This window comes from Somniosus microcephalus, chromosome 16 (genome assembly GCF_052327205.1).
Source record: "Somniosus microcephalus isolate GS21.2 chromosome 16, FLI_Smic_1.0, whole genome shotgun sequence".
NCBI lineage: Eukaryota > Metazoa > Chordata > Chondrichthyes > Squaliformes > Somniosidae > Somniosus > Somniosus microcephalus.
The window spans coordinates 92,718,691-92,743,852 of record NC_141002.1 but is presented as its reverse complement, the minus strand read 5'-3'; the positions used below and the strand labels follow the sequence as shown (position 1 = coordinate 92,743,852).

Sequence of the window (25,162 nt, the reverse complement as noted above, 5' to 3'; positions counted from 1 at the left end):
TTATAATAGGGTTTGATAGGGTAGACGTAGAGAAGATGTTCCCACTTATTTTGGGGGTGGGGTGGGGGGGGGCGGGGGCAGGGGGAGACCAGAACTAGGGGCCATAACTATAAGATAGTCACTAATAAATCCAATAAGGAATTCAGGAGAAACTTCTTTACCCAGAGAGCAGTTAGATTGTTGGAACTCGCTACCACAAGGAGTGGTTGAGGTGAACATCATAGATGCATTTAAGGGGAAGCTAGATAAACACATGAGGGAGAAAGGAACAGAAGGATATGTTGATAGGGTGAGATGAAGTATTGTGGGAGGAGGCTCGTGTGGAGCATAAACACCAGCACAGACCCGGCAGGCCGAATGGCCTGTTTCTGTGCTGTAAATTCTATGTAAGACTATATATACAGCAAGGGTGCCTAAATCATGGCTCATTTCTGGACCATAAGCTCAGTTTATCCAGTCCACGGAGCTCTTGCTAATTCTTTCTATTGTTAGATGCTCGCGCACGAGCCCAATTTCAACTTGGTCCCACGCCAGCTCTCTAAACTTCCCCAGCCAGAGACTGGAAAAGGCGGATCCCTGATTCACTAGTACGATAGCAAAATACTGCGGATGCTGGATATCCGAAATAAAATGCTGGAAAAACTCAGCAGGCCAGGCAACATCCGTGGAGAGAGAAATAGAGTCAACGTTTCAGGTCGAAACCCTTCGTCAGGACTGAGAAAACACAGGAAATGAAACCGATTAAAAGGCCAGTTTGGGGGTGGGGAAATGGGGATGAGAACACAAAAGAGAAGTGAAGAAACATTAAGAGGTATTCAAGACTAATTTAGAAAGAGCTGGAGGGGGGAGTGTATAAAACAGAGCACTTACATTTTATATGGGGGAGGAGGCAGTTTTGGAATTTTATGCACACAGGATCTCACTTTTATGGATAGGGAGGCTCACATTTCTGCATAATCCAACCACCAGCTGGAAAAGGCTGGGCCTTCCTGTTATATCATGCACCTTCCTCAAGAGGGAGCAGCCTATAGTTCATGGCATCACGACATTTGTGAGCTGTTCATTGCTGGGAGTTAGCCGGTGGGCCACATGATCACTTGCCAAACATTTTTGAAGTGAGGGCCTCTAAAAAAAAAAATTTTGCTCCAAAACTAAAACAAAGTTCTTTTTTCGTTTAAAAAGGAACTACCAAAATGCTTCTGTGCCAGGCCTGATAAGCTGTACTTGTGGTAAATCCCCCCCAAAAGTAAGTTTCAAATATGCTACAAATTTAAAGTATTTAAACCTAAAACTCTCACTTACCTGGATTATTTCTGGGGCTACCTGCAATGACTGCAGGTATTCTTGCTGAAGATACTGAATCAATTCAGGTCCCTAAAATGCACGGTGAATAACAGCACAGAAACACCATCAGAGTTACATTCATTTTGCTTTGAAACTATTTTTTTTAAATCCAGCAAAGATTGCAGATATTAGAATGAAAGATCATTACCCTTTTGAGATGAATTGTTTTCAATGTTACTGCACACTCTGATAAAGCCTGTTAAGAAACAAAAGTACTTTAATCATTCTTAAGCGTGGACAAATGCAGTTTTTAACGCTGCTGTATTCAGTTCCCACTGCGTCACCGTGACTTGCCCGCTAAACACGGTGGACGGTAAAACCAAAAAGATGAGCGACTAATTTTTAAAAAAAAAGGAAATTCCACTTAGCAACAGCCTCCAATTGTTAGCAGTTGCATCCAGAATCTCTTCACTAAGGTAATTGCACTTCAATGAGGTGCAAACAGCTAAATGAAACTGCTCAAAGACCCAACTTTGCCTGAAATCAGCAGAGCCTTTTAAATCGGTACGTGCAGGGTACAAGTTAATTGAACTGCCCGAAATGGTCAGCACGCTTAACAAGTTATAAGTGGCACCTTTATAATTGATTTCTATGGTAATTACATAGAAGTACAGCACAGAAGCAGGCCATTCGGCCCAACAGGTCCATGCTGGCATTTACGCTCCACACGGGCTTCCTCCCGCCCAGCTTCCTCTCGCCCCATCAGCATAGCCTATTCCTTTCCCCCTCCTGTGTTTATCTAGCGTCCCCTTAAATGCACCTACGCTATTCATAGAAACATAGAAGATAGGAGCAGGAGTAGGCCATTCGGCCCCTCGAGCCTGCTCCGTCATTCAATGCGATCATGGCTGATCACCCAAACTCAGTACCCGGTCTCTGCTTTCTCCCCATAACCCTTTAGCATTAAGAAATATATCCAACTCCTTCTTGAATATTATTTAATGTATTGGCCTCTACTGCCTTCTGTGGTAGAGAATTCCACAGGTTCACCACTCTCTGGGTGAAGAAATTCCTCCTCATTTCTGTCCTAAAAGGACTACCCCTTATCCTTAGACTGTGACCCCTGGTTCTGGACTCCCCGACCATCGGGAACATCCTTCCTGCATCTAGTCTGTCCAGTCCTGTCAGAATTTTATAAGTTTCAATGAGATCCCCTCTCATTCTTCTAAACTCCAGCGAGTACAAGCCCAATCGACCCAATCTCTCCTCATACGTCATTCCTGCCATCCCAGGTATCAGTCTGGTGAATCTTCGCTGAACTCCTTCCGTGGCAAGAACATCCTTCCTCTGATAAGGCAACCAAAACTGCACACGATACTCCAGCTGTGGTCTCACCAAGGCCCTGTACAACTGCAGCAAGACATCCTTGTTCATGTAATCAAACCCTCGCGCTACGAAGGCCAACATACCATTTGCCTTCTTAACTGCCTGCTGCACCTGCATGCTTACCTTCAGTGACTGGTGCACAAGGACACCCAGGTCTCGTTGCACTTCCCCTTCTCCCAATCTATTGCCATTCAGATAATAATCTGCCTTCCTGTTGTTGCCACCAAAGTGGATAACCTCACATTTATCCATGTTATACTGCATCTGCCATGCTTCTGCCCAATCACCCAACCTGTCCAAATCATCCTGTAGTTTCTCGACATCCTCCTCACAGCACACACGCCCACCCCGCTTTGTGGCATTGGAACCAGTTCTTGGGGAGGAGTGACCTGTACCAAGGGGACGGTCTACACCTGAACTGTGAGGGAGCCGATGTCCTCGGGGTAATATTTTCTAGGGCGGTTCGGGAGGATTTAAACTAATTTGGCAGGGGGATGGGAACCTAGGTAGTGGAAAAGAGGGAAGTCATATGAAGTCAGAAATAGATGGTAGAAAGGTGAGAAGCAATAAGCAAAGGAGAGAAACACAAAGGGCCAAACTAATTCATAATGAGAGTGTGAAAAAAGCAAGCCTGAAGGCTTTGTATCTTAATGCTAGAAGCATTAGGAACAAGGTGGATGAATTAGTTGTGGAAATAGAGGTAAACAAGTATGATTTGATTGGGATTACAGAAACGTGGCTGCAGGGTGGGCAAGGCTGGGAACTTAACATCCAGGGATATACAATATTTAGGAAGGATCGGCAAAAAGGTAGGGGAGGTGGGGTAGCATTGCTGGTAAAGGAGGGGATTAATGCAATGGAAAGGAAGGATATTAACTCGGATGAAACGGAATCTGTATGGGTAGAAATGAGAAATAGCAAGGGGAGGAAAACGTTAGTGGGTGTGATATATAGGCCTCCAAATAGTAATATGGAGGTGAGGGAAGGCATAAAAAGGGAAATTAGAGAAGCGTGCGATAAGAGCACAGCTGTCATCATGGGTGACTTTAATTTACATATTGATTGGACTACCCAAATTAGTAAAAATTCTGAGGAGGAGGAATTCCTGGAATGTTTTCGGGACGGTTATCTGGACCAATATGTCGAGGAGCCGACTCGAGATCAGGCCATTTTAGACTGGGTATTGTGCAATGAGAAGGGACTTATCAACAATCTTCTTGTACGAGGCCCCTTGGGTCAGAGCGATCATAATATGATCGAGCTCTCAGTCGAGATGGAGAGTGAGGAAATTGAATCAGAGACTAAGGTCCAGAACTTAAATAAAGGGAATTACGAGGGTATGAGACGGGAATTGGGTAAGATTGATTGGGTGGTGTTTCTGGGGGGATTGACAGTGGATAGACAATGGCAAGCATTCAAAGATAGAATGGAAGAATTCCAGAACATGTTTATACCGGTTTGGCATAAAAATAAACCTAAAAAGGTGGCTCAACCGTGGATAACGAGGGAAATTAGGGACAGCATAAAATCAAAAAAAAGGGCATATCAACTGGCAAAAAAAAGCAGCAGACCGGAAGATTGGGGGCAGTACAGGATACAGCAAAAGAGGACAAAGGGATTAATCAGGAAGGGGAAAATAGAATACGAAAGTAAACTTGCAGCAAACATAAAGACAGACTGCAAAAGCTTTTATCGGTATATCAGGAGGAAAAGACTGGTAAAATCCCAAGTCGGTCCCTTGCAGTCCGATTCGGGAGAATATATAATGGAGAATAAGGAAATGGCAGACCAATTAAACTCATACTTTGGTTCTGTATTCACAAAGGAGGACACAAATAACCTCCCAGGAATATCGGCAAACATAGGGACTAATGAGAGGGAGGAGCTGACAGAAATTAGTATCTCTAGGGATATGGTGTTGGGTAAGTTGAGGGGACTGAAGGCCGACAAATCCCCGGGGCCTGATAAACTACATCCTAGGGTACTTAAGGAGGTGGCCCTGGAGATAGCAGATGCTCTAAGGATCATCTTCCGGAACTCCATTGACTCGGGAACAGTACCCGTGGATTGGAGGGTAGCTAATGTTACCCCAATATTTAAAAAGGGGGGTAGAGAGAAAGCAGGGAATTATAGACCAGTAAGCCTTACATCGGTTGTGGGCAAAATGCTAGAGTCCATTATTAAGGATAAAATAGCGGAGCACTTGACAAATGGGGAAAGGATCGGACAGAGTCAACATGGATTTACAAAGGGTAAATCGTGTTTGACTAATCTGCTGGAATTTTTTGAGGAAGTAACTGGTAAAATAGATGGGGGAGAGCCAGTGGATGTGGTGTACCTTGACTTCCAGAAAGCCTTCGATAAGGTTCCACACAAAAGATTATCATGCAAAATTAAGGCTCATGGGATTGGGGGCAAAGTATTAACGTGGATAGAGAACTGGCTGGCGGATAGAAAACAGAGAGTTGGAATAAACGGCTCGTTTTCGGAGTGGCAGGCAGTGACCAGCGGGGTGCCGCAAGGATCTGTCCTGGGACCCCAGCTGTTCACAATATATATAAATGATCTGGATCAGGGAATTGGATGCAATATTTCCAAATTCGCTGACGACACTAAACTAGGAGGAGGGGTGGGCTCTGATGAGGATGTCAGGAGGCTACAGTGCGATTTGGACAGGTTGGGGGAATGGGCGGATACGTGGCAGATGCACTATAATGTGGATAAATGCGAGGTTATCCACTTTGGGGGTAAAAACAGGAGGGTAGATTATTATCTAAATGGCAATAGATTGGGAGATGGGGAAGTGCAGAGGGACCTGGGTGTTCTTGTGCACCAGTCACTGAAGGAGAGCATGCAGGTGCAACAGGCGATTAAGAAGGCAAATGGTATGTTGGCCTTCATATCAAGGGGGTTCGAGTATAGGAATAGGGATACCTTACTACAGCTGTACAAGGTGCTGGTGAGACCGCATCTGGAGTATTGTGTACAGTTTTGGTCGCCCCATCTGCGGAAGGATGTTCTTGCCATGGAAAGAGTGCAGCGGCGATTCACCAGGCTGATACCTGGAATGGCGGGAATGACCTACGAGGAGAGATTGAATAGTTTGGGCTTGTACTCACTGGAGTTTAGAAGATTGAGAGGGGATCTCATCGAAACATATAAAATTATGGCAGGCCTGGACAGGCTGAATTCAGAGAGAATGTTTCCAATGGCAGGGGAGCACAGAACCAGGGGCCACAGTCTAAAAATAGCGGGCAAATCATTTAAAACAGAGATGAGGAAGAATTTCTTCACTCAAAGAGTGGTGAGCCTGTGGAATTCCCTGCCACAGAGGGCTGTGAAGGCTAATTCAATAAATATTTTCAAGAGAGAATTGGATATATTTCTGAAGGCTAAGGGGATTAAGGGTTACGGAGAAAAGGCGGGGACGGGGTACTGAACTGGTAAGATCAGCTAAGATCTCAGACGAAGATCAGCCATGATCTCATTGAATGACGGAGCAGGCTCGAAGGGCCGAATGGCCTACTCCTGTTCCTATCTCTATGTTTCTATGTTTCTATGTGTCGTCTGCAAATTTGGAGATATTACATCTAGTTCCCTTGTCTAGATCATTAATATATATTGTGAATAGCTGGGGTCCAAGGACCGATCCCTGCGGTACCCCACTAGTCACTGCCTGCCACTCGGAAAAAGACCCGTTTATTCCAACTCTTTGCTTTCTATCTGCCAACCAGTTCTCTATCCAAGTCAATACCTTGCCCCCAATCCCATGTGCCTTAACTTTACACGCTAATCTCTTAAGTGGGACGTTATCGAAAGCCTTCTGAAAGTCCAGATACACCACATCCACTGGTTCTCCCTTATCTATTTTACCAGTTACATCCTCAAAAAATTCCAGTAGATTAGTCAAGCACAATTTACCTTTTGTAAATCCATGTTGACTTTGTCCGATCCTGTCACTGTTTTCCAAGTGCTCTGCTATTACATCTTTTATAATGGACTCCAGCATTTTCCCCACTACCGATGTCAGGCTTACCAGTCTGTAATTCCCCGTTTTCTCTCTACCACCTTTTTTGAATAGTGGGGTAACATTAGCTACCCTCCAATCCATGGGTACTGTTCCAGATTCCATCGAATGTTGGAAGATGATCAGCAATGCATCTACTATTTCTAGGGCCACTTCCTTAAGTACCCTAGGATGTAGATTATCAGGCCCTGGGGATTTATCGGCCTTCAATCCCATCAATTTTCCTAACATCATTTCCCTACAAATACTGATTTCTTTCAGTTCCTCCCTTTCATCAGACCCTATGTTCCCCGACATCTCTGGGAGGTTATTTGTGTCCTCCTTTGTGAAGACAGAACCAAAACATGTATTTAAATTGGTCTGCCATTTCTTTTTTCCCCATTATAAATTCCCCTGATTCTGACTGCAAGGGACCTACGCTTGATTTCACCAATCTTTTTCTCTTCACATATCTATAAAAGCTTTTACAGTCAGTTTTTATGTTCCCTGCAAGCTTACTCTCATATTCTATTTTCCCCCTCTTAATTAATCCCTTTGTCCTCCTTTGTTGAATCCTAAACTGCTCCCAATCCTCTGGTTTACTGCTTTTTCTGGCCAATTTATATGTCCTCTCCTTGGATCTTATGCTATCCCTAATTTCCCTCGTTAGCCACAGTTAAGTCACCTTTTTTATTTGATTTTTATGCCAAACTGGGATGAACAAATTCTGTAGTTCATCCATGCGGTTTTTGAATGTTTGCCATTGCCTATCCACCGTTAACACTTTGAGTGACATTCCCCAATCAATCCTACCCAACTCGCGCCTCAGACCATCGTAGTTTCCTTTATTTAAATTCAGGACCCTAGTCTCTGAGTCAACTACTTCATTCTCCATCTTAATTCGCCTCAGCTACTCCTTGTGGTAGCGAGTTCCACATTCTCACCACTCTCTGGGTGAAGTTTCTCCTGAATTCCCTATTGGATTTATTAGTGACTAATGGTAAATGGTTAGCGCCATTTGCCAGATATAGATGGCTGCCCGTGATGAGTGTGGACAGTGCAAGTGGAGGGGACTGTATATGGCTAGCAGTAATTCCAACTCCTGATGACAGCAAACAAGAATGTAGAGACTGAAGCTTAAGCAGCTAATTCTTTCGGCTACAACTTTTTTACCAAGGCAACATGATATGGGTGAAAGGATAAACAAACGGTGACTGCACCTTAATCTTTTATAGCACAACTTTCACAGAACTTCAATTCAAGTCGGGTATGCTGTACAGTAGGATAAAGTGACTATATTGGAATGAATCAATGTTCCCTTTAAGCCGCGCAGCGCTCTGGACCTCCCGTGCAGCCGGCTCTTCAATGGGGAAAAACCGCACATACGCCATATTTTGAATGAGCCGCGCAGCCCCTTAAAGGGGCCACGCACCCAAATAGAATGAATGGGAACATTGGAACCAAAGTCTATGTTACTTAATATTTCAAATTCAATCTTTTTGTTTCTCTAATTTTTTTAATTCATTCCTGGGATGTGGGCGTCACAGGCAAGGCCAGCGTTTATTGCCCATCCCTAATTACCCTTGAGAAGGTGGTGGTGAGCCACCTTCTTGAACCGCTGCAGTCCGTGTGGTGAAGGTACTCCCACAGTGCTGTTAGGGAGGGAGTTCCAGGATTTTGACCCAGCGACGATGAAGGATCGGCGATATACTTCCAAGTCAGGATGGTGTGTGACTTGGAGGGGAACTTGGAGAGGATCTTGAAAATTAACTTGCAAGTTCAAATTTTAGTAAAACATACAATACGCACCAAGACTGCTTGAGCATCAGCTAAATCGAAAGTAGGTTTAAGAGGTGCCAGAAAGCAAGCTGGGACAATGTGCTTGTAGATGAAGTCTTCGAATCCTAAGAGACCATCTTTACCCCCTGGAATTAACAACATTCGGTTAAAACCAGGCAGTTTGTTTAAAAACAAAATTAGGCTGCTGTGGTGACGCAAGGATAATTGCAATTCTTACCCCAAAGTTCGACTAATTTTGACAGTATGATGAAGCAGGTTTTTTGGGCAATCGGATCTGGAAATTCTACTGCTCCTTGAATGACTGTAAACAGGACTTGTTCTACATTCTGCACACCTGGAGGGAAAAAGTCAGTGCACACTAATCAAAATAATGATGCAGACTGGTTCCAGATTTATAAAAATTACCACATGGGTAGTCTGGCACTGCAAAGCATTGTTAAAATCAGATCTTAGTTAGATAGTTACTGAAACCCCCAAAGCTCAGTACACAGGCAACAGAATACATTAGCAAAATACTGCGGATGCTGTTCTGACGAAGGGTCACAGACCTGAAACGTTAACTCTGTTTCTCTCTCCACAGATGCTGCCTGACCTGCTGAGTATTTCCAGCATTTTCTGTTTTTACAACAGAATACATTGTTACTGCCTGCACTTATTACCAAGAGACTTACAGCAGAGGTAGTTAAGGGGAGATTTGATAGAGGCGTTCAAAATCACGAAGGGTTTTGATAGAGTAAATAAGGAGAAACTGTTCCCACTGGCGGGTGGGTCGGTAAGCAGAGGCCTTCGTAGCGAGAGGGTTCGAGTACAGGAACAAAGATGTCTTGCTGCAGTTGTACAGGGCCTTGGTGAGACCACACCTTGAGCAGTGTGCAGTTTTGGTCGTCTTATCTGAGGAAGGGTGTTCTTGCCATGGAGGGAGTGCAGCAAAGATTCACCAGACTGATACCTGGGATGGCAGGAATGACGTATGAGGAGAGATTGGGTCGATTGGGCTTATACTCGCTGGAGTTCAGAAGAATGAGAGGGGATCTCATTGAAACTTATAAAATTCTAACAGGACTAGACAGATTAGATGCAGGAAGGATGTTCCCGATGGCGGGGGAGTCCAGAACCAGGGGTCACAGTCTAAGGATTTGGGCCTGAGATGAGGAGGAATTTCTTCACCCAGAGAGTGGTGAACCTGTGGAATTCTCTACTACAGAAGGCAGTGGCGGCCAATTCATTAAATATATTCAAGAAGGAGTTAGATATATTTCTTAAGGCTAAAGGGATCAAGGGATATGGGGAGAAGGCAGGAACAGGGTACTGAGTTTGGATGATCAGCCATGATCTCATTGAATGGCGGAGCAGGCTCGAGGGGCCGAATGGCCTACTCCTGCTCCTATCTTCTATGTTTCTATGTTAAGATAATTGGCAAAAGAACCAGAGGGGAGAAGAGGAGAATTTTTTTTTTCAAACGCAGCCATTATTATGAACTGGAAGGCACTGCCTGAAAGGGTGGTGGAATCAGATTCATTGGCAACTTTCAAAAGGGAATTGGATAAATACATGAAAAGGAAAAATGTGCAGGGCTACAGGGAAAGAGCAGGGGGGTGTGGGACTAATTGGAGAGCTCTTTCGAAGAGCTGGCACAGGCACAATGGGCCGAATGGCCTCCTTCTGTGCTGCAAGATTCTATATATAATTACATAATCAAAGAATTGCTAGTCGTTAGAGCGGCAAGGACCAAAAATTAAAAAAAATCACCCTTTTCAATCACTGACGTTTAAAATAAAATCCACTTACCTTGATTAGCAATGACCTCACTCATTCCACTCCCTGCGACTGTCTGCAGGAACGCAAAGTAACTCCTGCGCAACATTTGGTTTTCAAGTGCCGCAGTTTGGTCATTTTCTTCCGCGGGTCGTGATAATACTTCAAATATAGCTTGAACCAAAGGCATAAATACTTGTTGCAAAAATGGTGAAATTTGTGTCTGTGGAAAGACATTGGGCAAAAAAAAAATCACCAATACTTCACCAAAATGTAGAGAAACGTTACTTTATTTTAAAGTTATTAGGCGAAGATACGCAGAGATTTAAAAATAGGACATTTTAAATAACGCTGGTTACGAACAGTCCAACACACGATACTTAACCCAAGTTTATAACTAAATACATGTTCTCTTGCATCAGTTAATTGATACAACACAGTTCTGGGCTAATTACACAGCACAGAGAGAGAGAGAAAAACTGTTCCCATTGGCGGAAGGGTCGAGAACCAGAGGACACAGATTTAAGGTGATTGGCAGAAGAACCAAAGGCGACAAACAAACACTTTGTGTCTGTCTTCGCGGGAGAAGATGCAAAAAACTTCCCGGAAATAATGAAGTTCCAAGTGAGACTGAGGAACTGAAAGAAATTAGTATTAGTAAAAAAGTAGTACTGGAGAAATTAATGGGACTGAAAGCCGATAAATCCCCTGGACCTGATGGCCTACATCCTAGGGTTTTGAAAGAGTTAGCTATAGGGATAGTGGATGCATTGGTTGTCATTTTCCACGGTTCCCGCGGATTGGAAGGTAGCAAATGTAACCCCACTATTTAAGAAAGGCGGGAGAGAGAAAACGGGGAACTACAGACCAGTTAGCCTGACATCAGTAGTAGGGAAAATGCCAGAATCTATTACTAAGGACGTGGTAACAGAGCACTTAGAAAATAATAATAGGATTGGGCAGAGTCAACATGAATTTATGAAAGGGAAATCGTGTTTGACAAATCTTTTGAGGTTGTAACTAGCAGAATAGATAAAGGGGAACCAGTGGATGTGGTGTATTTGGATTTTCAGAAGGCATTCGATAAGGTGGCTCACAAAAGGTTATTAAACAAAATTAGGGCTCATGGGATTGGGGGTAATATACTAGCATGGATTGAGGATTGGTTAACGGACAGAAAACAGAGAGTAGGAATAAACGGGTCATTTTCGGGTTGGCAGGCTGCAACTAGTGGGGTACCACAAGGATCAGTGCTTGGGCCTCAGCTATTCACATTCTACATCAATGATTTGGATGAGGGGACCAAATGTAATATATCCAAGTTTGCTAATGATACAAAGCTGGGTGGGAATGTAAGTTGTGAGGAGGATGCAAGGAGGATTCATGGGGATATAGACAGGCTAAGTGAGTGGGCAAGAACGTGGCAAATGGAATATAATGTGGAGAAATGTGAAATTATCCACTTTGGTAGGAAAAATAGAAAAGCAGAGTATTTTTTAAATGGTGAGAGATTGGGAAATGTTGGTGTTCAGAGGAACCTGGGTGTCCTTGTACATGAATCACTGAAAGTTAACATGCAGGTACAGCAAGCAATTAGGAAAGCAAATGGTATGTTGGCCTTTATTACAAGAGGATTTGAGTATCAGAGTAAAGATGTCTTACTGCAATTATATAGGGCCCTGGTGAGACCACACCTGGAGTATTGTGTACAGTTTTGGTCTCCTTACCTAAGGAAGGATATACTTGCCATAGAGGGAGTGCAACGAAGGTTCACCAGACTGGTTCCTGGGATTGGGGGATTGTCCTATGAGGAGAGATTGAGTGGACTAGCCCTATATTCTCTAGCGTTTAGAAGAATGAGAGGTGATCTCATTGAAATATACAAAATTCTTACAGGGCTTGACAGGGTAGATGCAGGGACGATGTTTCCCCTGGCTGGGGAGTCTAGAACCAGGGGTCACAGTCTCAGAATAAGGGGTCGGCCATTTAAGACTGAGATGAGGAGAAATTTCTTCACTCAGAGGGTGGTGAATCTTTGGAATTCTCTACCCGAGGGCTGTGGAGGCTCAGTCGTTGAGTATATTCACGACAGAGATCGATAAATTTTTGAATATTAAGGGAATCAAGGGATATGGGGATAGTGCAGGAAAGTGGAGATGAGGTAGAAGATCAGCATGATCTTATTGAATGGCTCAAAGGGCCAAATGGCCTACTCCTGGCTCCTATTTCTTATGTAATGAGGAAAAACTTTTTTACGCAGCGAGTGGTTAGGATCTGGAATGCACTGCCTGAAAGAGTGGTGGAGGCAGATTCAATCGTGGCTTTCAAAAAGGGAATTAGATAAGTACCTGAAGGAGAAAGATTTGCAGGACTACGGGGAAAGGGTGGGGGAGTGGGACTAGCTGAAGTGCTCCTGCAGAGAGCCGGCACGGACTCGACGGGCCCAATGGCCTCCTTCTGTGCTGTAACCATTCTATGATTCTACAAGTAGGAACCAAACCCCAGCCAATCTCCACCAGCAAACTGAGCATCAAAGCGAACACAGGCCGAGGTTCAGAATTGCTACACAAGGAGTTAAATACACTGGCGTGCATTCCAAAACTGCAGAGTTTGAGCTGTGCTCTCAACATTACAACAATTGCTCAACACAACGCAGCCTTGCCCTTGACTGGGCAGCATGCTATATAGGAAAGGTGTGGAGAAATATCAGGTGAAACAATTCTCAAAGGTGTATAAAGTTATGGGGGCCTAGATAGAGTGGATGGGAAGGACCTATTTCTCTTAGCAGAGAGGCCAGCCCACATCCCGTGAATACATTTAAAAAAAAAAGTACATACATACATATAAATAAATGAATAAATAACCGGGGGCATAGATTTAAAGTAATTGGTAGAAGGATTAGAGGGGAGTTGAACTCACTGCCTGAAAGGGTGGTCGAGGCAGAAACCCTCATCACATTTAAAAAGTACTTGGATATGCACTTGAAGTGTCGTAACCTACAGGGCTACGGACCAAGTGCTGGAAAGTGAGATTAGGCTGGGGGAGCTCTTTCTCGGCTGGTACAGACACGATGGGCCGAATGGCCTCCTTCTGTGCCGTAAATTTCTATGATTCTATGCTACTGGATCTATGATTTGATCTGGAAGAACAGACTTGCAGTTGTACTGTGCTATGAATGTCCTCTGGACCTCTCGAAGCTTTTCACAGCCAATTAGTTACTTTATTTATGTAAGCAATGCAGTAGCCAATTTACACACAGCAACGAGATAAATGACCAGCTATTCGGTTTTGATGTTGCTGGTTGAGGGATGAATGTTGGCCAAGAACAACAGGAGAACTCCCCATCTCTTCTTTGTAAAGCACCGTGGGATCTTTTACATCCAACCGAACAGGTAGACGGGGCCTGGGTTTCATGTCTCACCTGAAAGTTGACTGCACTGGGAGTGTCAGCCTGGAGTTTGTGCCCAAGTCTCTTGAGTGAGACTTAAACCCACAACCTTCTGTCTCAGAGGCGAGAGTGCGGCCCACTGAGCCACAGCTGACACGTGGCTTAAATAGTAAAGACTCAAACTATTTATAAAACACAAAAACTAAACAGCGTACCTTAAATTTTGCTGTAATCTGATTAATAAGCGGAATAAATTCCTGAAGGTCCTTCGCCTCACAGTCCTTAAGCATGTGTTCTGAAGCAGTCGGAATGAAGGGAAGCACTTCCTCCTCTAAGCAGATGATCATTCGGTGAAGGAAGGTCCTAACCCCGCTTCGCAGCGCCTCCTTCTGCAAAGGGCAACTTAGAGCTGGCAGGAATGTTTGCAGGCAGTCGCGATACACCTCCGAACAGCCACACTGTTTCACCGTCTGCTTGTTGCTGAAGGCCTTACTGGTGCGGCTGCAAAAGAAACGAGAGAGGCGCGGAATGAACGAGCTGCATTGTGGTAGCACCGTTTAAGCCAGGCACACACTTGGGATTTTCAGCTCCATCGTTTATAATCAGTGATTGATTTGTCCATCAGAAATTCATTCTGGAAAAAAATGCTTTCAATAGTCCCCCCCACTGAAGGAACACTCACACAAAAGGCACTAGAAACGAGCTTTAAACGTCAAAACAGTCAGCATAGTAAAATAAGAGTAGTGTGAATGTATAAACGCTCAAAGTACATTATAAAAGCTCACATTTAATTGTGAAAATAGAACATAGTGAACAATGAATATTTGGGATAGAATCACAAGGCTGTAAGCTTAATTCTGTGAGATGCAATGAAGCTAAAGTAGCACCACTGCCACCTGGATCCTAAAGTTAGACGGCCAACCTTGTAATTCATACCCAATATTGTTCAAATAATGAAAGCTTTTCTGCCGGCAGCTTAATTTGGGAGGACTGCAGGAATAAAATAAAACAGAATTATCTGGTCGCATTGGATGGCATGTGCCAGAATATTCCACACAGGTTATACCGTCCGGCAGATCTGTTCAAATAATGTATTCAACTCACAAAACCACCCAAATTATCTGATGATCTCATTAGAGGTATCAGAAAAGATATATTTTTTTAAAATTACTTGACATTGCAAGAGTAGGTCAAGGGAACACAGCTTCAAACTAGTTAAAGGCAAATTTAGAAACATAGAAAAATAGGAGCCCTTCCAGCCTGCTCCACCATTCAATATGATCATGGCTGATCCTCTATCTCAATACCATATTCCCGCTCTCTCCCCATACCCCTTGATGCCTTTTGTGTCTAGAAATCGATCTATCGCCTACTTAAATATATTCAGTGACTTGGCCTCCACAGCCTTCTGTGGTAGAGAATTCCACGGGTTCACCACCCTATAGTGAAGAAATTTCTCATCTCAGTCCTAAATGTCCTACCCCATATCCTGAGACTGTGACCCCTCGTTCTAGACCTCCCAGCCAGGGGAAACATCCTCCCTGCATCCATTCTGTCTAGCCCTGTCAGAATGTTATAGGTTTCAATGAGGTCCCCTCTCATTCTTCTAAACTCTAGTGAATACAGGCCTAGTCGACCCAATCTCTCCTCATACGACTGTCCTGCCATCCCAGGAATCAGTCTGGTGAACCTCCGCTGCACTCCCTCTATGGCAAGTATATCCTTTCTTGGGTAAGGAGACCAAAACGGCACACAGTACTCCAGGTGTGGTCTCACTAAGGCCCTTTACAACTGTAGCAAGACATCCTTGCTCCTGTACTCAAATCCTCTTGCAATGAAGGTCAACATACCATTTGCCTTCCTAACTGCTTGCTGCACCTGCATGTTTGCTTTCAGTGACTGGTGTACAAGGACACCCAGGTCCCTTTGTACATCAACATTTCCCAATCTATCACCATTTAAATAATACTCTGCCTTTCTGTTTTTCCTACCGAAGTGGATAACTTCACATTTATCCACGTTATACTGCATCTGCCATGTATTTGCCCACTCACTCAACTTGTCTAAATCGCCTTGAAGCCTCTTTGCAGCCTCCCCACAACTCACAATCCCACCTAGTTTTGTGTCGTCAGCATTTAGGACAGATCAGCAAGTTCTTTTGCTACGATCAGTATGTGGAATGGACTCTTGGTTGGAGAGGTTGAAGCAGAAAGTCCAGAATCTTTTAGGAAACAACTGAATGTTACAATGGGATGACGTTGGGGTCTTTCTGGGTGGATGAAAGATGTGCCAATTGGCCTTCCTCAATCGGGGAACCAGTAATAATTTTTTTTTTAATTTGTAAGTGTGTACAAACTGGACACCCTTTTGTTTTTAAAACAGCTTTCAGGCCATCAAGTGGAAGGTTGACATCATCCATCAGCCCCAGTTACCTCACTAAAATAAATGAGGTTCAGCATCCTTTCCCAGTACGGACAGCATCCAGAGTGGAAAAATCACAAGGCACCCATGAAGAAAAAAAATAAAAGTTTACAAAATTCCTGACACTTGGTTGCTGTAATCCTCGAACCACTGTTCTTTCCCCCCAGGACTACAACCTTTTCCTTGCAAAGCTTCCAGGTTAAGTGGCAGTGGAAAACTAGAGACAGCAAAGTAGAAACTGTGAGAAGATCAGGGTACAGATGGAAGAAAGAACTCAACAGGGCAAAGGGTAAGCTAAATCTGTATTTTTTAAATTAATTCTCAAGATATGGGCATCAGAGTCAAAGCCGACATTTAGAGACCATCCTTAGTCGCACGAGGTGGTGACGGTGGGCCTTCTTGAGCTGCTGCAGTTTGTGTGGTGAATGTGCTTACACAATGCTGCTATGTAGGGAGTTCCAGGATTTTGGCCCAGCAGCCTTACATGTCCAATTGAAGTAATCTTGAAAGGCCACCGTACTGTAACTTTGTGGATCTATAAAACGGCGGTCAATACGGATTCAAAATTAACTCAGTAACTCCGAGGCTCTATGCGATGCTACTTAAATGGGCCGTATTTCGCGACCCCTTACGGGTGCGTACCCGCCCGTAGGGGCCGCACAAGTGTCGGGTTTAGGCATGCGACGTGCACGTGCTGAAACCAGACACTTGCGACCTGTCAAGAACCTTCTTGCGCTATTTGCACAACTTCCGCCCGCTGAAAGGCCGTGGAATTGTTACGCTGTAAGGCTTGCTTTTACCAGCATAAGAGTTTTTTAAAAATAGAAAAATAAAATTATCACTCCAAAAAGGTAAGTTTATATTTAGCCCCGTTAAAACATACATTTTTCCCCAAATTTTTTTACTTTTGTTTAAAATATTTAATTAAATTACATTTTAATTAATTTTATGTATGTACAGGTAGACTATCCTTTATCCGAAAACCTCGGGACCAGCCGAGTTTCGGATAAAGGAGAATTTCGGATTTCGGAAGGTGGGTCGGCGGGGGTCTGCGGGGGGTCGTGCGCACGACTTACGCTGACGCTCAGCGTAAGTCAGTCGGGGTCGGCGGGGGTCGCGGTTGTCGGGGCCGGCGGGGTCCGCGGGGGGGGTCGGCGGTTGTCGGGGCCGGCGGGGTCCACGGGGGGGTCGGCGGTTGTCGGGGCTGGCGGTTGTCGGGGCCGGCGGGGTCCGCGGGGGGGTCGGCGGTTGTCGGGGCCGGCGGGGGGGGTCGGCGGTTGTCGGGGCTGGCGGGGTCGGCGGTTGTCGGGGCCGGCGGGGGGGTCGGCGGTTGTCGGGGCTGGCGGGGTCGGCGGTTGTCGGGGCCGGCGGTTGTCGGCGGGGGGTCGTGCGCACGACTTACCCTTTATCCGAACTTCCAAAACTGGAACCCTCTAAAAACCGAAGGTTTTTTCGTTCGTACGCACGACTTACGCTGAACGAAAAAACCTTCGGTTTTTAGAGGGTTTCGGTTTTCGGAAGTCCGGATAAAGGGTAGTCTACCTGTAATTAAAAAAAAGTAATGTGTTCGTGTATTTTTTAAGTCATCCCCATTCAAACTTATGACAGTTCCGTAAGTATGAATGGGGATTCCCTTCTTTCATTGGTTGGGCTGGCCCACGTGATCCCAGGGGCACTTGCGAACCGCCTGCGCCCCATGGATACGTGGGCCTCCATGTATTTCTACCAAGAGAGGCCCAGGATCGCAAGCCTCTGTATCTCCCGGGCCACCAGGTAAATGCGTAGAAAATTTGTTGATCGGAGGCATCCGCTCGCGGGAAGCCTCCGATCCCAAATTCAGGCCCGATGTGTTTAAAGAAGACATAAGCACTTCAAACAAAAAATAAAGTAGAGTACTAACCTTGCAAAACCCACAGCGTGGTTTAAGCAGTCAGCCAGTGCAGTTTGCCTCTCCTCGTCCTGCTCGGTTAGCAGTTTCTCCAAAAACACCTTGAACTTCTCCATTAGTGGAGTGAGCAAGTCCCTCATCAAAGCCTGCTTCCTCTCTGCCGGATATTCACTATTCACAATTAGCACGCCGGCTGCTTCATAAATAAACAGTTGATCATCGCTGCTCAACGGGGTCTGCAAACCGTTCTCCTGGAATAGACCAATGCAAACCCTTACAACTCAACAGAAAACTTTATTGAAGCAACAAACATTAAATTACGTATACTGAAGAAAATGTTTTCAAAATAGATTCTGGCATTTTATTGGTCTGGAGAGTGAGGGGAAACGTCTGCTTGGGAGCCTTGCTGCACTGTACGCAAACATTCCAAAGCACCTTTAATGTGGTAAAACGTCCCAAGGCGCTTCACAGGAGCGATTATCAAACACAATTTGACACCGAGCCACATAAGGAGATAATAAAAAAAAATTAAATCTGGAATAAAAAGCTAGTAATGATCATGAAACTACCGGATTGTCATAAAAACCCATCTGGTTCACTGACGTCCTTTAGGGAAGGAAATCTGCCACCCTTACCCGGTCTGGCCTATATGTGACTCCAGACCCACAGCAATGTGGCCGACTCTTAACTGTTCTCTGAAACGGCCTGGGGAGCCACTCTGTTGTATCAAACTGCTAGCACTGTGGGTGTACCTCCACCTCACTGACTGCAGTGGTTCAAGAAGACAGCTCACTACTACCTCCTAAAGGGCAATTAGGGATGGACAATAAATGCTGGCCTTGCCAGCGATGCCCACATCCCATGAATGAATAAAAAAAACATGTTCGGACAGGTGACAGAGAGAATGGTTTGGATGATGGGCAAGGCGCCCGGTACATTTCTCTAAAGCCTCCCCCCTCTCCAAAAGGCTTTCACCAATACCGGAGATCTTGTACAGCAAGAGTTCAGCTGGCAGCACTCAACTCTCAGTGAGAACGGTGTCGCTTCTGCAGGACCTGGGCACAAGTCTAAGATAATACTTCAATGCGGCACTGCGGGAGTGCTGCGTTATCAGAGGTGCCGCCCCTTCAGCTGACGCTTAAACCCAGGCTTCACCCCCACCCCCCCCCCATTCATGCCTCAAAAGACCACCTTCGATTGCACAGCCAAATAATTCTCTTAAACGTTTATCAAAAGCAGTGTGGAACAGTGCTTTCTTGGTCCTAGACTCCAGGCTGAAAGCTTTTCTTGTTCCTCCCCCCTTCCAATAAACGTCAAGATTTCGATGCATTCGCAGTGCGTAGTCCTAGTAAGAGATTTAACCTCTTTCAGAATACCAAACGAAAGACAACTCAACACTCACAGAAGGAGAAAGCACCAGCAGATCTTGTATTCTGTTCAGAATATCCTCTATGTAAGGATTCATATGCTTACTGTAAGAAAATGAAGCCAGTTTAGAAACAGTAACATTTACAAGGCAGCTCATAAATTAGTGATGGGTTTTTTGTTGCTGTTGTGAGCAGTAACGTTATTTGCTCCTCTTTCCTTGGGCCATACACCAACTGTAAGGGAGGCAAGAACTTGCTTCTCGGCCTCACCAATATCACGACTCGGCCCCCAAAAGGTGTACAGCCACAGCCAGTGATGGGGAGCACCTGGATTCCACCAGGCACTGCAATGGAGTGGGAACGATTCGGAACTAAGAATGTGGGTTTGTGCCCCCTTGGTGAATTTAACTTGTAAAAAAAAATTTATGCCCCATGATAAATATTTTTGCTATTATACGTTACCAAGGACTAAAGATCAAATAAAAACAGCGGAAAGAGACTTAAAACACAGGAATGCTATAGGAATTACTTACTTTAAAGATTTAATGAACCTGGAGAACAGGTACGCTGTCCTACTTCGCACTTTTGGACTATTATTACGCAGTCCTCTGTGGTCTAAAAATGCCATCTGCATCAAAAGTCATAATGAAAACAGATTTTCAAAATGCAAATCTGATGTTAAATTACCAAGTCTAAACAAAACAACGATTCTGCCCCAAGTGTACAGTAATCTGTAGTATTCAGGATAAATGCCAACCTAAGAGGTTGTTTTGGGCATATTAGTACATTATATTTTAGACGTTTTAAATGCTCACAAGCAATGCTCCCTTTAAGTGAAGCCTGCGTTTAAATAGGAAAATCCACGCATGTGCAGTATTTTGAATGGGCCGTGCACCCAAAAGATAAATTAAAGTGAACATTGCTCATAAGTTTATAAAAATTAATAGATTTTTCATATAGAAAAGGAAACAACTCAAATTACTGACAGTAAGAGCGGGGGAGTGGAAGATCCCTTGCGGCGAGTTCCCCTGGTGTCAATATTCAATTGAGTGTGAGCGAGAGAGCGTGAGAGAGAGAGAGAGAGAAAAAGCGCACGGGAAAGAGAGAGCGTGCGAGTGTGTGTGAGGAGAGAGAGAGAGAGAGAGAGAGAGAGCGTGTGAGTGTAAGAGTCTGAGGAATTCAGGAGTAACTTCTTTACCCAGAGAGTGGTTAGAATGTGGAACTTGCTACCACATGGAGTGGTTGAGGTGAATAGCAGAGATGCATCTAAATGCACAGCTAGATAAACACACGAGGCAGAAAGGAATGGAAGGGTATAGTGATGGGGTTAGTTGAAGGAAGGTGGGAGGAGGCTCGTGTGGAGCATAAACGCCAGCATAGGCCTGTTGGGCTGAATGGCCTGTTGTGCTGTGAATTTATGCAACTTGCTATTCATCCAATGATTGTTTGCTGTAGAGCCATTGCTGGTACACTCGTCTACTTGTTCCTCACAGGCACCATTGCAAGGATTCAAGTCAGAACCAAATTAAAGTTTAAAAGAAAAGTGTATGGTACAGCAGACGGCTGCGCCAATGTGCCGTGCCACAAAGCAGCAAGACGACTGTTAACGGCACTTTGCAGGTTACAAATCGAACTGTACGAAACATAAGGTAGCCTTTTAACGCTTTAATATTTTTACTAAAAGTTGCTAACCTAACGTTCATATGATTTTAACATTTTACTTTGAATCACGATAATGACATGGGGATGGCTGAACAAATGTCCGTTCCCCGGCTGCAATTCTCTGCACACCAAGTTCGGAATTTGAGCTCTGCTGTCTGGGGAGAAGACAGAGGCCAGGCTTTTCCCCACAGGGAAAGTGAACAACACGTGGCAAAAGATCACTTGAGTATTTGGCAGGGAAAAGGGGAGAATAATTGATAGTGAGGTCAAACTATTAAAAAAAAGCTGATATTTGGAACTTTTATAAAATTACTCGCAACAGTACAGCACAATCTTGGGTTTATTTCTCGAGAACAAAAGTAGCTGTGGAATGGGATTAGAGTCGCTCATTTTAGTTGAAGAGCTAGCACAGGCAGGATGGGCTGAACGGCCTTTGGAGCTGTAATTCCTGGAGTTATGCGTTTGTCAGTCACCAAACATTGACAGAATTTTTAACTTAATCATCCAAAGAATGTCACATTTTTAATTAGTCCCTGCTGTATAATCCATATTCTGTGCCTTTTTCTTGTTGCCATCTCGTGCCCTTATTGTAACATTCTTGCTTGAAGTAAAATATCAAATTACTGAACATTGATTAAAAGCTTTAGCAAAAACAGAACCAAATATTAAAATCCAAAAAGGTTACTTCGTGTTTCGTAGAATGCTATCTGCAACCGGCAAAGTGACATCAACGCTACTCAAATTCGAGATATTTCCTTCCACCTAGTTCTTGCGTTATTTAGAAATACGCTAAACCGATCAATAAACGAATGTGCGCTACAACAGGTCATCCATTCTCCCTTGGAAACAGACGCGCCATCAGAATTTTTACACAGGATTACATTGGATATACGGCACAGAAACAGGCCATTCGGCCCAACCAGTCCATGCCGGCGTTTATGCTCCACTCGAGCCTCCTCCCGTCTTTCCTCATCTAACTCCATCAGCATAACCCTCTATTCCCTTCTCCCTCATGTGCTTATCCAGCTTCTATACTATTCACCTCAACCACTCCCTGTGGTAGCGAGTTCCACATTCTCACCGCTCTCTGGGTAAAGAAGTTTCTTCTGAATTCCCCATTGGATTTCTTGGTGACTATCTTATATTGATGGCCTTTAGTTTTGCTCTTCCCTACAAGTGGAAAAAATTTGTAGCACTTTCTTCCCCAATGTGTTTTTGCTTTCAAAGTCTTTTAAATACAGAAAAGTGCTACATTAAAAAGCGCACCTTCAGGCAACAACTCGAAAGAAAACATTCCAATACTCACTGGGTTAAAGTCATATAACTGACGGCAGAAACTAGCCTGTGAGTACAGTGCCCTGGAGACTATACCCATTAAGCAATTCTTCTAAGTTTAGCAACAGATCAGTTTCTCAACGTTCCCACCCCCTCCCCACATACCATTACTGAGATTCCGTACACTTGGTTCCGTCTGTGGACAAATCTAAAGGAGATTCATTTAGCAAATGTTCTGCTTACACTACATCATGACCAGAGGTTGTACCTAAAACTCACCAAAACAGTAGGAATGTGTTGTGGTTCTACAGTAAAAAACTTCTCGTAGCGAACTACTGTTTCAAAAAACTCCAATGTAACCGACGTATGCTGGTACTGACTCACTCCAGATGTCACCAACTATAGGGACAGAAAAAGTGCGTTATATTTCAGAAATTAAACAGCAATCATTCATTCATTTTGGTCCATTCCGAGAGCACTCAGGCCAGAGAACAACCTGCTATAAATGGCACTTCGCTTAATTTTCCACTTTGTTATGTGGGTTGGTAAAAGAAGTAGCACGCCATCATTGCTACAAAGCATCCTTTCAGCAGAGTACGGTGACCATTCAGTTTCCCCTTTCCCTAAAGGAGCCACCCCCAAACTGGCAATAAACTCCATAGGAACTTACAAAAGGGAATTGGACATGTACTTGAAGAGGACGGATTTGTAGGGTTATGGAGAAAAGGGCTGGGGTGTGGGACTAAATTGGACAGTTCTTTCAAAGAACAGGCACGATGGGCCGAATGGGGTCCTTCTGTGCTGTAAGATTCTATGATTCTAAGTGAACGAGCGACAAGTATACTCAACGCTCCAATCGGACCCTTCAATTGAGAACCAGATGCTCTCTTTACAACGTGCACACACGGAGGTGCAGGGCAAAACTATAGTTTCTAACTAACTGATTTGCAGCTGGATTAACAAATGATCCTGCAGCATTTCAGGGTCGATGCTGAGAGGTTGTTTCCCCGGGCTGGAGAGTCCAGAACTAGCAGGCATAGTCTCAGGGCAAGGGGTTGGCCATTTAAGACTGAGAGGAGGAGGAATTTCTTCACTCAGAGGGTGGTGAATCTTTGGAATTCTCTGCCCCAAGGAGCTGTGGATGCTGAGTCATTGAATATATTCAAGACAGAGATCGATAAGAGTTTTGGTTACTAAGGGAATCAAGGGATATGGGGATAGGGCAGGAAAGTGGAGCTGAGGCCGAAGATCAGCCATGATCTTATTGAATGGCAGAGCAGGTTCGAGGGGCTGAATGGCCTACTCCTGCTCCCAATTCTTATGTTATTTGAAGGCGATAACACCAATCTTACATTTAAGGCGATTGCTTACAAGAGCATGCATTCGCATGCATGCACACACAGAATGCTTCATCACTTTCTAAAAAGTATTAGATTTCTTTGCACTTCACTCCACTCTGCTCCCCCCCCCCCCCCACCCCCCCACAAAAACAGATCGGACAAACTTCTAAGTGACTTTTTTTTTTAAAAAGCAAGCTCCCGACCCATCCTAATGCTCAGTTTGGGTAGATTACGAGGTGAAACACAGCATTGCTAAATACTCAACTGTGTGCATCATCTCCTGCAAGACACTGGCTTTTGCACTGTCTCCAGAGAAATGCGCACCGTGGGACACTGGGATAGCCTCTCCCAGCATGAATAGCAGCCTCAGAACCACTTCCACTTCCATGAACCTTATATTCTGCCAGTTCCTGAGGAGGAAAGAAAAGTTGTAAGTTTACCTAGAGGTTACAAAAGTAAAGCGCAAGTCAGATTGTGCAGCATAAATTATCTGCATCAGTAAATCCACACTTGTTCAGATCCGGTTATATTACCGCAAAGTATTCTGTAAGTAATGTTTATCAAATCATATGGTTTATGTAATGACAACCCAGCTCATGGAACAACTGTACAGTCCTAAATCAGATGGGCTGGCGATCGACAGGCTCAGGCAATGTGGGAGCAACTTTTCCCCCTTAGCCAGTGTACACGCACAAATATTCCCAAATTGTACCTGCAATTTATTTTAGGAGGGGAGTCAGCTAGTTGGCACAACCAGGTACAATTAACAAAATAGCAGATAACGCTGGAAAAACTCAGCAGGCCAGGGCAGCATCCGTGGAGAGAGAAACAGAGTTAACGTTTCAGGTCGAGAAACAGAGTTAACGTTTCAGGTCGAGAAACAGAGTTAACGGTTCAGGTCGAGAAACAGAGTTAACGTTTCAGGTTGAAGACCCTTCGTCAGAACTGGGGGAAAAAAGCAGGAAATGGAAAGCAGGTTTGGGGGCTGGGAAAAGGGGGAGGGGATGAAAGAACAAAAGGAAAGGTCAGTGATAGGATAGAAAGCAGGAGAGATTAAGAGACATTGAGAGATTAGCTGCCAAAAAAAACTTGAAAAAAAAATGATAGGAAGGGAAGGTAGCAACAGAGTCAATCGGAATCCCTGTTGCCGAGTGCGTGCGGCAGCAAGTGAAGGTCAGCTTGAGTGTGAGCGTCTGCACAGGGCAGGTGACGATCGATGGCCGGGAGAAAGTGCCACAGGCAGATATGGTGTACGTTGTTTGCTTGTTGATGTTCCCTTCAGACTCTGAAGGTCGAAATGCAGCAGCTTTGAGGATCCGAGCAAAGATGGTCCGAAACTTTTACAGCTCCGCTCCAGCCATGGCAGGCAGAGGACCGACAGCCCAATCGGTGTCTCTTCAACATCGTCGAGGATAGACTTTGAATTCCAGTATCTGGAATACACTGGCCTGCACAGCTTTGGATCATATACTGAGTCCAGAAGCAAGGTAGGCCAGTCAGCCCAATATAAGACCCTGCTATTCTATTACAAAAGCAAAATACGGCAGCCGTGGGAAATCTGAAATAACAACAGAAAATGCTGGAAACACT

General features: G+C 44.5%; 1 protein-coding gene across 3 annotated transcripts in view; it reads right to left on the bottom strand.

The window, feature by feature from the left end:
* The window catches only part of xpot (exportin, tRNA (nuclear export receptor for tRNAs)), a 61,188-nt gene that overhangs the window by 9,346 nt on the left and 26,680 nt on the right, over positions 1-25,162 (bottom strand). For all 3 annotated transcript variants that reach the window (XM_086009438.1, XM_086009440.1, XM_086009439.1), the window contains exons 13-23: positions 23,838-23,982; positions 22,512-22,631; positions 19,829-19,923; positions 19,331-19,400; positions 17,941-18,179; positions 13,835-14,120; positions 10,265-10,454; positions 8,694-8,810; positions 8,486-8,601; positions 1,493-1,540; positions 1,303-1,374 (exon numbers count right to left, since the gene is read on the bottom strand). In XM_086009438.1, the coding sequence (XP_085865564.1) occupies positions 1,303-1,374; positions 1,493-1,540; positions 8,486-8,601; positions 8,694-8,810; positions 10,265-10,454; positions 13,835-14,120; positions 17,941-18,179; positions 19,331-19,400; positions 19,829-19,923; positions 22,512-22,631; positions 23,838-23,982 (1,498 nt within the window). The remainder of the gene's footprint in view (positions 1-1,302; positions 1,375-1,492; positions 1,541-8,485; positions 8,602-8,693; positions 8,811-10,264; positions 10,455-13,834; positions 14,121-17,940; positions 18,180-19,330; positions 19,401-19,828; positions 19,924-22,511; positions 22,632-23,837; positions 23,983-25,162) is intronic.